This window comes from Rattus rattus, chromosome X (assembly GCF_011064425.1).
Source record: "Rattus rattus isolate New Zealand chromosome X, Rrattus_CSIRO_v1, whole genome shotgun sequence".
Classification (NCBI taxonomy): Eukaryota; Metazoa; Chordata; class Mammalia; order Rodentia; family Muridae; genus Rattus; species Rattus rattus.
Window position 1 is genome coordinate 20,661,325 of NC_046172.1, and position 12,328 is coordinate 20,673,652.

The window sequence follows — 12,328 nt, forward strand, 5'->3', positions numbered from 1 at the left end:
CTGACATAAAATGGAAGCTATATTAAATTATACATTGAGTTTATTCAATATATTTGTCTTTGTATGATTTATATAAATCATGTTGAAGTTTTCATAGTATTGAAGAATTGGTTATTTTAAAGTATAGAAAAAATATTTTTTAAAAGCATCACTCTTTAAATCTACCCTAATTTTAAAGTTTATATTTTAGAAATCTCAAATATTTTAACTATAGAAAACAGGAGTGATTCCCTTCTCTTCCTTCCTCAGACACACTTTCCTTAAGGCAACTGTGAAATTATAAACCATTAATTCAAACCATTAAGATTGGGCAAACCAAATTTAAGAATCACTATTTAATCTGAAGCAGGTCTGCCCTCCCTGGGTAGGAGAAGAAGATGGCCCTTCGTTCTGATTTGGTGAGAACTTCCTGGTCTTACAGCCTGTCAGGGCGGCAGCTATGATGAATAAGTGGGGGACAGGAAAGCCTGCAGGCGAACCACAAAGAGAAATTGCTGAGCATTTCGGTAGTGTAGCTGAAAGCTGGGGATTGCCATCTGGTACCCCTACTCCCTTTGATGTCGTTTCAAAAGTCACTAAAGACAGAAGCGTTTTGTAATTGATAGAAAAGCCTGTCTGGTTATATGACACCTGCTCCCCTGGGCTTGGGTGAGGAGTGTTGGAGGGAGCTATTTCTAATAAGCAAAAGAAATATTCATCCTTTAAAAATTTGTGGGAATTTTTCAGAGTCTGACAATTAAGAGCCTATACAAAATGTGCACAAGAGGCTCAAGGACCTTAAGAATAATGCCCAAGGGCTGGAGAGATGGCTCAGCTGTTAAAGGGTAGGCTCACAACCAAAAATATAAGAATAATGCCCAAGTACTAATTATCAATGTGTTGTTTTTATAATAAAGACAGAAGGAGGACTGGACTGGAGGGAGGTGGGGAGGAACCGGAGTATGGGGAAGGAAAAACCATAATCAGAATATATTCTATGAAAAATGTTCTCAATTAAAAAAGGAATTGGAAGTGAGTTGGTTTTGATGAGAAATAATTCTTTAAAACTGTAACACAGGGACTTTTGGAGTTGTTGTAGTAGCTGGTATAAAAGAAATGCCAGAGAGGGAACACAGGAGGAAGGAGTATCTCCTGAAGTCCATACTGCTGTGGCCACCACTGTGTATTGTAACCGTGAAGAATGCATATTTATAAGAACGTCAGGCACTTCGCACGTGAAAGGAGAACTGAGAGCAGAAGAGTTCCAAAGAACAGTCAGGCGTGCTGACCCAGGCAGCAAAGGAAACCACTGGGGAAGCACAGCCAGAAACACTGAGGTAGAGGCCTTAGGTGGACTGTATGTGCATCTGAGGCTAGCAGTTTTGAGAACTAAAAACTGAAACTTCCTGGGCCAGGCCCCACTCAGAATGGAGAGCAATTGTGTTTGGCAAGCAGCTTGTACCCTGGAAAGTTGCTTTACTTTGACTTCCATTACTAAAGGTAGATCAGAGGGATAAAGAGAAACAGAGGGCCGAAGAGTACTGTGTCTCTGCAAACCCAGACAATGCTTTGGGGTCCAGGGGAGCTGAGGGGATCAGATCAAGAGTCAGCCAAGGATCTAGGAGCTGCACTGACCTTGACAATGGTCTGATTTTCCCCCAAAGTACTCTGAATTTAGGCGTGAGAGGACAAAGGGGGGTATCACTTAATCATAATATAAGTTTCCCTAACTTTTCACAAGATAAAGAGAAGAAGATGGATGAAAAAAAGTGTTTTACCTACAAGGATGTAAAACACAATATAGTATTAGAACTTTGGGCGCTACCTGGGGGCAATTTTATGACTCAGGAGACATTTTTGGTTACCACAAATTGGAGGGCTGGAGATATTCCTGGCATTTAATGGGCAAAGGCCAGGGTACCGCTTAAGCATATTAAAACATCTTAGATAGCGTCCCACAACCAGTTGTCAAACCCCAATCTCACTAGTAGACTGGTGGGAGATCCTACATCATCATGACGTAGCTCCCTAAACTGCAAAGACTTACCATTTTAAAAAGTGCAATTTCTTGAGAAACTGCTTCTCCAAAGCCAGCAGTTTCCACTGTGGTTATGTGGTACTATATGCTCAAAGCTAACCAAAACACCTCTTTCAATTTCATTACTATGACTTCAAAAGGAAACAACTACTAAGCAGAGGAAAAAATACAGTTACTCAATATAAAATCTGCTCTTAGATCATCTGGCAAGGCAGGGAAGGGGAAAGAGAGAAGAAAGGGAGAGGGGAGGGAAAAAAGGGGGGGAGAGAATGTGAATATAATTGACTGTTAGCTAGATGAGACAAGTTAAACTGAAATTTCCCTCACGAAAGTGAAGTATTGTCATGGCTTTCTATTTTCTTCACTAACTAAAAGGAAGTAAACAAAGATTAACATAACAACATAAGTGAAATTTTCAATCACGTGAAATATTTTGGTATTGTATGTGAGGGGTGCAGTTCTAGATACATGGATGTCCTGAGACCTAACAGGTATGAAGGTTTTACAATGACTGGCCAGCAGGATCACCCACTAGAAGAAGCCCAGGAATTCCACTAAATTTAGGTAAGTTATTTAAGAAGTATTAGGAAATTCTGTTGATACAACCTTCAAAATACAGCTACAATCTGTGTTCTCTCCCCCCACCCCACTCTCCCTCTCTCAAAGATATATATCTTTGCCACCTATTCTGCTTTCAGTTGAGTACAATCATCTCTACTCTCTATTAATTTATTCTGACTTTAGACCACTTGACCTGGCCACAGTGGAGTAGAGATGCCCGCTCTCTTGTCTCTGTATTAGCATGATGGCTTTTCTTTTCCTGACTCAGCATACTCCCTCTGGTTTCTTCAAGCCTTTGCTTGGGTGCCATGTCACCTCAACCTCATGTGCCTTCCTTGACAACTACTCTATTTAAGTCTGTAGCCCTATCTACATTTCCTAGTTCTCTGTCTCTCTGTGTCCCTCCCTCCCCTCCCCTTTCTCTGTGTATTCCTGGCCATCTTGGAATTTACTGTAATCCCTGGCCTCAGACTCAGAGATACACCTGCCTCTGCCTCTCCAGTGCCTCTTAGTTTCTAAACTTCCAGTTTACTTCAGGAAATTCATAGGCAAATGGATGGAACTAGAAAATATCATCCTGAGTGAGGTAACCCAATCACAGAAAAACACACATGGTGTGCACTCACTGATAAGTGAATATTAGCCCAAATGCTTGAATTACCCAAGATACAATCCACAGACCACATGAAACTCAAGAAGAAGGGAGACCAAAGTGTGGATGCTTCAGTCCTTCTTAAAAGGGGAAACAAAAACATCCATAGGAAGGGATAGGGAGGCAAAGTTTGGAGCAGAGACTGAAGGAATGGCCATTCTGAGCCTGTCCCACATAGGTATATAGCCCATTTATATACAGCCACTAAAACTAGATAATATTGATGAAGCCAATAAATGCATGCTGACAGGAACTGGATATAGCTGTCTCCTGAGAGGCTCTGTCAGAGTATGTCAAATACAGAGGCGAATGCTAGCAGCCAACCATTCAACTGAGAACAGCGTCCCCATTGGAGGAGTTAGAGAAAGAATTGAAGGAGCTGAAGGAGTTTGCAACCCCATAAGAACAACAATACCAACAACTAGAGCTCCCAGGCACTAAACCACTACCCAAAGACTATACATGGACAGACCCATGGCTCCAGCTGCATATGTAGCAGAGGATGGCCTTGTTGGGCACCAATGGGAGGAGAAGCCCTGGGTCCTGCTAAGGATGGACCCCCCAGTGCAGGGGAATGTCAGGGCAGGGAGGCATGGAAGGGGAGTGGATGGGGAGGGGAACACCATCATAGAAAAAGAGGAGGGGGATGGAATGGGGTCTTATGTCCGTGAAATAGGGAAAGGGAATAACATTTGAAATGTAAATACAAATATCCAATAAAAATATTTTATATCGACTTGTAGTGCGAGGAGTTTTTAACCCCACTGGTTCTATTTTCTTTAATTTGATTTATAACTTACACTAAGTCTCTTCTAGTCTTACTCATTATTTTTGTTTTATGCTAATAGGTATGCGTGTACGAAGTTAGGAGGTAACTTTTTGGAATAAACTGGCTTCTTTTACAATTCCTATCTTTTTTAACACTGTGTTTTACTCCTTTGCAAATCGCAATGACGCTGTAAAGGAGTGGTGAGTCAGCAAAGAGCACAAAGGAGATTCTGACTCCAAGGCAACTTTCTCACTTGGCTGACAACTGCTTTTTCGTTAGGGGTGTCTTTTACTTTGGCCCTTTGCTTGTCTCTTATTTCTTTCAGTTTACAATACTTCAGCTTTACTTGAAAGACAGAAATCTGGGTGAAGAAAAGTTATAGAAAAATAAATGATAAATTTAAACATATGGTTAATTTTTTAAAAAATAGTTTTGTTTCCTCTTTTTTGGCTTTGCTTTTAATCTGATAGCAAAAGAGGAAAAACATTAGCTTACACGAAACTTTTAGGGGAAAAAAAACCTAAGGAAAGTGAAATCACAGTGTTCCTATTAAAAATTAGTATAATGACTCTGAGTATGAAGCAGTTAATTCTTATTTGCAAATAAAGTTTAAGATGCTCTGTATATTAAAGAAATTTTCTGGTTATTATTATTATTATTATTGTTATTGTTATTATCATTATTATTATCACCTAGTTTCCCTTCAGAAACATTAAAGGTAGTGAGAAGAAACACTTACCTTCACATCCCTGTGAATTATGTTATTATCATGACAGTAGCGTAGAGCTTCCAGTATCTGTCTCATGTAGTGGCTGTAAAATAAAAGAGAAATCTAAAACTGTAAAAAACTTTCATTGTCCAAATTAATACACAGTATCCCTGCTTTATAACTCCCTCCTTTATTAGCTGGCTACAAATAACTTTCATTTGTAGACAAGACAGTGAGACAATAAAAATGTTGCCAAGTGTATATGCTTCCTTAAGAAACAGAATGTTCTTCTGAGTCATCAAAAGATTTCCACATAATTTAATAAACAGCATTGCTATACATACTAAAGGGGTGAACCTAAAATAATAAAAAAAAGATTGCTATGAAGGAAACTGCTCGGAGGTATTGGAATGATTCTGACTAAAGGAGCTGTGCCCTTCTGTCTGCCACTCAAAGCAGTTCTCTGCTTGGTTTTCATTTGGACCTGAGAAGAATCTACAGAGCCCATACACATTCTCTTTGCAATGTAATCAGGCTTTATTTGAGGGCACTCTTGAACAAAGAAAAGTTATTGCTCGTCAGCTGGGGTCTACAGAAGCCTCCACTGGGTACAGGAAAAGAACAAAGAAGGAATTAATGTTTTTGCAGGGTTCTAACGGGGTCAACTAGCAACAGATGACAAGAGTATAAATGTTCTCTTTCTGTTATTATGGGTTTATATCTGGATAGACACATCTGAAGCTGAAAATATGGTAGGTTGAAAGTGCATCAAACACACCCCTAACCTATGTCTGAACATTAAAGCCTCAGTTTGCTGTAGGTATTTTTTCCTTTTTTTGCTTTAGGTATTCTTAAAACACTAACATTAGCCACATCATAGTGCATACGCATCACTAGCCTAGCAAAACTTGGAAGTGTACTTTCTACTGACTGCACATCGTTTTTGTATACCATCATAAAGTACAAAATTTGGAGGTCAAACTAAGGCAAGACATGGATGTCCTGTCTTTTCATCTCAAGCAGCCACGGTACAGCAATGCTCTATTTCAACATTTTATTGTATAGTGTTTATTAAACTTGGTTGTACTTCCAGACAGTATACTTCTTACACTAAAACAAAACAAAACAGTTTAAATTAGAGCACTCATAGGACACCTTACAAATGTGTTTATGACTTTAGACAAAATAACTGAAAGATTTCTACCAAGTTTCTTCTTCAGTACACTACTGTTTAACATGCTCATACAATTATCCATCTAGTCAACATACGGATGATTTTATGTATTATAACAGATTACAAGTTTCTCTTAAAAATAGGAGGTAGAGGAGAATAACCTCCAAACTTAATGCAAAGCAGCTCCCTTTTTGCTGTACATATCATCTCCTCATACCTGGACTCTAAGCAGTTCTTAGTGGGATGCTCTTCAGAGAATGGATGTATAAGGGTTTTATCTGGTCCAGTGTACTCTATAGCTAAGTTTCTTAAAATCAGGGCAGACTTAACTTAGCATTGGGGTCTTTTAGTCATTCAAAGTAGATCTTGGAGGAACTGTGATCACCTGAAGTGGCTAATAACAAGTGTCATGATGCTTTGGAACCTGTAATGAAGTCACTATTATTAACCTCAGTCAAAGTCTAAAATGTCAATCCAGATGTCAAAATAGAGGGTTTAAATTAAGCAAAGTGGACATATACCCACAGAGCAGACTATTTTGAATATATAGTACTGAGCTAGCCACCTAAATTATCTGCTGCGAAAAGAAAATTCTCATTATCTAGTCTTAAAAACCAAAGAAAACTCAGTGGCTGAGCATTTTAAAGTGTGATTATCATTGGAGTTCATTATTTGGCTGAATGAAGCTCAGTGACAGAGGATTTGTTTAAGAGGCACGAAGCTCTAGATTTAATTCTCTGCCACTAGAAAATGGGGTACTTTATTAGTTGATTCAAATATGCAAACATAGTGGAATCTTACATCATATAAGTAATTTCATGAATAATCACAGTTCATTTTTTTAGAAAGCCTCAGAAATGCATATATTTATCTTCATCTTCCTGAAGAATCTGGAAAAATGATAATCCTATACAAAGAAACAACTGTCCAATAGTCCATTTCCTTTCTCTAGAAGGAGGTGTTTTTGATGGTAAAGAAAGATGACTCAGCTTCCTCCTGAGGTCAAAATGGGTTAAAACCTCTAAATATTTGCTGGGCAGAAGAGATTGTATCTCTGAAATGTTCTTAGGTAAATATTATCTATGGTAAATAGAACTAGGGATCTTTGAAGCATGGACAGCTTGAGGGAGAATGTAAATATAAGCCAACCACCATGGTCAGTTATAAAACAAACATGTTTCAAAATTGAAATTCTCCCTCAAATATGTGGAATCCCACTAACCCTAAGTAGAGAATTTGTTCTGGACCAGAGGTGTATGTTAATGTGGGAAGAAGTGATGTGGGGAGGCCTTGACAGTTCAGGGCTTCAGATGGGCCTTTTGGTTGTCTTCAAACTTCACAACATAGGAAAGCTTGTTACTAGGGGAGTCATCACTCTGATTTTAAGAGTTGGAGTCGATGACCTTATGTCTGCTTATTCCACAGACAAAAGAACAAGAACTCATTAGCTGGGCTCATAAGCACCATGCAGATGTGTGCTTTGGGCCATGTTTTCCTACTCTTCTTGAACCCAAACAGCTTTAACCATTTGATTGAGTCTCCAAGTCTTGCAGTTGAACTCACTAGAATATCCATACAAGCTGAATTTCCTCACGGAAAATCATAGACCCAGAGAGAAGAAAGGAAAAGTTTGAAGTTACCTGGCAAAACACTCCCCACCATTAAGAGTTATCGATCTGGTATAAGAGGGAACACAACTAATAATGAATGGTACCCGAGTCTCCCTGCTTCCATTTTCATTGTTACGAAGCAAAGACTTCAATAAAGTGTGTCCAAACTGCTCTCTGAATAATGTTACTTACTGGTCCCACTCCTGTTGTTTCCCATTCCATTCTGATGAACTCCTTTCATAAAACCGTTTTAAGAGCAAATATAAGTGAGTTTTAAAAAAAAAATCAATAAGCTTTCATCCTGATATATACACAAACATCTATCTTTTTGATAAGTCTCAAAAATGAGAGAGCCCAGAAGGCAATTCACTACATGACATTACCTGTACATGTCTAGGCTGAGACCCAGACTGACCGTAGACCTAGGATTGAATATAAAGGCAAACTAAAAAAGGCACCAAAAACTGGAAATGAAAGGAAAAGTAGTGGCCACCATGTACACCATGTTCCAGGGTTACTGTTTATCAAAAGGGGAAAAAAACAACAACAAAAAATCCCCCAAAACCAAACAAATACCCCCCCAACCAAAACCAACAAATCACCTCCCTTCATTGAGGAAAAGTTTGAAGACTGAAAATTCTGAAATTTTGATTTTTCTTACTTTCTGTTGTTTTTAATAACTACAAAAGAGGGCATAGGGCAGAGCACCTAATCAGCATGTGAGAGGTCATAGGTTCAGGTTAGAGTTTGGTGATAAAAAAACATACAATAGTTTCTTTGAATTCTTTAAGAAATTTGTGTGTATGCAAAAGTCTGAATTCAATTTACTTTGATAAGGTGTTTTACAACAACGCCACAAGAAAATCCAGATAATACTGACAGTTTAGAGTATTAGAGTATGCTTTTTACTTTGGAAGCATAGTCAAGAATGACAATTTAATAACTGTGATATAAGGTCAAAATAGGGAACTGGAACCTAAAACTGCACTTTAGAAAGCATGATATACAAGAGGATACTTAGCTTTCATTCTGCCATATGTCAGTGAGGCAAGTAAATAGTACAGTTAACACATTAAGCTTTCATCGGCTTCTCTGCCACAGCTCCAGGAGGATACATAAAAAAGCAACTATCCCTCTGAGGCTATTCTTATTCTGTGCAACACTGACAGCCACCTCGTCTTTGACACTGGAGCCTTTGATCCTCAGCCAATCTACATTGGGCTAGAGGTTGTGTTAAGGTAGTTACTCAGTTGTTTCCAACTATGTCCTAGGATGGGATAGCCCTAGGACACTTGATATAACTGTTTTTCGAATGACAAAACATTTTAATAGATCGTTGTAGTTCTGTGAGTCTAAACCTTCACCATGCTGTGGCCAGTGGGACTGAGGAAGGAGGGAGGGAGGAGGGAGGAAGGAGGGAAGGAAGGAGGAAGGAAGGGAGGAAGGAAGAAGAAGGAGGAAGGAAGGAGGAAGGAAGGGAGGGAGGGAGGAAGGAAGGAAGGAAGGAAGGAAGGAAGGAAGAGGGAAGGAAGGAAGGGAAGGGAAGGAAGGAGGGAAGGAGAAAGGAAGGGAAAGAAGGAAGGAGGGAAGGAAGAAGGAAGGAAGGAAGGGAGGAAGGAGGAAGGAAGGAAGGAGGAAGGAGGAGGAGGGGAAGGAAGGAAGGAAGGAAGGGAGGAAGGGGAAGGAGGAAGGGAGGAAGGGAGGAAGGAAGGAGGGAAGGGAAGGAGGGAGGAAGGAAGGAAGGAGGGAAGCAAGGAAGGAAGGGAAAGAAGGAGAGGAAGGGAGGAGGAAGGAGGAAGGAAGGAGGAGAAGGAGGAAGGAGGAGGAGGAGGAAGGGAGGAAGGAGGAAGGGAGGAGGAAGGAAGGAAGGAGGGAGGAAGGAAGGTAGGGAAGGAGAGAGAGAGGGAGGAAGGAAGGAAGGAAGGAAGGAAGGAAGGGAGGAAGGGAGGGAAGGGAAGGAGGAGGGAGGAGGAGGGAGGAAGGAAGGGAGAAGGAAGGAAGGAAGGAGGAAGGAAGGAAGGAAGGAGGAAGCAAGGAGGAAGGAAGGGAGGGGAAGGAAGGAGGAGGAAGAAGGGAGGGAGGGAGGAAGGAAGGAGGAAGGAAGGAAGAAGAAGGGAGGGAGGAAGGGGAAGGAGGAAGGAGGAGGAAGCGGAGGAAGGGAGGGTGAGGAGGAAGGAAGGAAGGAAGGAGGGAGGAAGGAAGGAAGGAGGAAGGGAGGAGGAGGAGGAAGGGAGGGTGGGAGGGAGGAAGGAGGAAGAAGGAAGCAAAGGAGGAAGGATAGAGGAGGAAGGAGCAAGGAGGAGGAAGGAGGAAGGAAGGAAGGAAGGAGGAAGGGAGGGAGGGAGAAGGAGAAAGGAGAGGGAGGAAGGGAGGAAGGAAGGAAGGGGAAAGGGAGGAGGAAGGAGGAAGGGAGGGAGGAAGGGAGGAGGAAGGGAGGAAGGAAAGGGAGAAGGAAGGAGGAGGAAGGAGGAAGAAGGAGGAAGGAGGGAGGAGGAAGGAAGGGGAGGGAGGGAAGGAAGGAGGAGGAAGGAAGGGGGGAGGGAAGGGAGGAGGAGGAGGAAGAAGGAGGGGAGGAAGGGGAGGAGGAGGAGGGAGGAAGGAAGGGGAGGGGAGAAGGAGGGAGGGAGGAAAGAGAGGGGGAAGGAAGGGAGGAGGAGAGGGGGGGAGGGGGAAGGGGAGGGGGGGAGGGGGAAGGGGGGGGGGGGAGAGGGGAAGGAGGGGGGGGGGGAGGGGGGAGGAGAGAAGGGAAAGGAGGGGAGGGGGGGGGGAGGGGGGAAGGAAGGAAGGGAGGAAGGAAGGAAGGAAGGGAGGAAGGAAGGGAGGAAGTAAGGAAGGAAGGAAGGAAGGGAGGGAGGAGGAAGGAAGGAGGAAGGAAGGAGGAAGGAGAAGGAGGAAGGAGGAGGGAGGGAGGAAGGAAGGAAGGAAGGAAGGAAGGAGGAGGAAGGAAGGAGGAAGGAAGGGAGGAAGGAAGGAAGGGAGGAAGGAAGGAAGGAAGGGAGGGAGGAAGGAAGGAAGGGAGGGAGGAAGGAGGGAGGGAGGAAGGGAGGAGGGAGGGAGGGATGCTTTACTTTATGTATCAAATTGGTAACCTACTGTGCACGATTATGCTGTGACTGAATACAACCGAAAGCAGAAAGCCAGACTGCTTTATGTCTGTAGGTTAGTGGTGCAATGCATTCATGGCTACTATAATTTTTCATATTTACTTCTCTTTTGAGTTGTTCAGATTTTATGAGTACTGCTCCACTTAGTGTAACAGTCATCACTCGGTTGAGAGACTACATACTGGCCTGAGGCAATATATAAAGCAGGAAAATGGTGTTTTTATTTTGGTTCCTCTTACTCTTCTGTGCTGTTCTTAGATGAACTGGCCACATAATAATCTGATATCTCAAAAAAGCAAAGTGAAGAACTAATAAGGCACAATCTGCCGAGGCTGAGCATCAAATAAAATCCTCGAGCTTAATTCCTGGCCTCCCAGGCCCCTCTTTGTAGAAAGGAATCAGGGATCAGTAAAATAGAAGCATTTGTGTGCAAAACCAGAGCCATGTTAACAGAGCTAGTATTTGCCGTTCATTATACCTTTTCTTCTATGGTCGAGCTTCTAGCACACTGAAGCAACTATAGCATCTGCAGAGATGCGTGCAGTGTGCTTGCAGACAGGCTACTTCCTGTGATTTCTTGGTCATTTCTTTCTTTTACTTCCACTTTACTTCTGGGGATTAGATGCAGTTACATACCTGGCTACAGCTTCACTGTATACAAAACCAGCATCAGCTCGCTTTACAATTTCAAAACACAGATCTGCTCCATCCATACTGCAGAGAAATGTGAAAAAGAGTATTAGCAAAGAGAACCTTCCAAGACAATATTCCAAGTGCACAAACATCACTGTTGGGAGCTGGCTGACTACTGACTACATTATTTAAACCTCCATTCTTTCAATGAAAGACATATAAACTGTACAGGGCCTTATAACCAGTTGCTGAGAATAGAGAAAAAGAAATATTGAGGGACATATCAAATAAAACAGTAATAAGTCTCACAAGGGAGCAACTCTAAAGGTGATGGAGATAATTTTTTAATTAAATCTCCAAATTATCAACATCGAATAATGTATTTTAAGGATACAAATCTTTTTACAACATTTTGCAATAGTTATTACCAATAAATGGGAAATTTAAGTTGCATGCTGTGAAGAGAAAAAATAATAAGCCAGCACAGAATTTATTTATTTTACCTTCCATTACCCAAATCAATTATCGCTGACATATTCTTACACTGTGTGTTGGTAATGACCTGATACTACCTTGCCCTCAAATGTAAATTAGTTCTAAAAATCTCACCTGCTAGGTCAGATCACTTTGACCTAATCTACCCAATGACATTTTAAGAAAATCAAAGTGTACATAGATTGATCTATTATTGCTTTATTTTTTATTGAAAATAGATTCTTCTTTCATACAATACATCCCAACAACAATTTCCCCTCCATGCCTCCCTCCTTCTAGCCACCCAACCCCTACCATCTCCCTAGGTCCACTCCCCCTCCATTCCCATCTATAAAGAAAACTCCCTCAGTTCCTAACAGCTTTTTAACTGCTAACAAGTTGCCGTCCGCATTGTAACATTTAGGCTTTATGCAACCCAAGAACACACAAATATACAGATACACACACAAAACTCATATAACATTACTTATATTAAAAATAATTCAAATATTAACAGTAAAATTTTTCATAATGCTTTAAGGCTTATAAAATATTTTGAAATTCACTAGGTCAGTTTTCAAATAATTATTGCAAGCAACACAAAAACTCCTGGAATGCAAAGTCA

General features: G+C 41.2%; 1 protein-coding gene across 1 annotated transcript in view; it reads right to left on the bottom strand.

Annotated features, from left to right (window-relative positions):
- Nucleotides 1-12,328, bottom strand: part of Cask (calcium/calmodulin dependent serine protein kinase) — a 390,111-nt gene that overhangs the window by 154,396 nt on the left and 223,387 nt on the right. Inside the window, 2 exon segments of the mRNA XM_032890511.1 lie at nucleotides 4,739-4,811; nucleotides 11,233-11,310. Of these exon segments, the coding sequence (XP_032746402.1) occupies nucleotides 4,739-4,811; nucleotides 11,233-11,310 (151 nt within the window).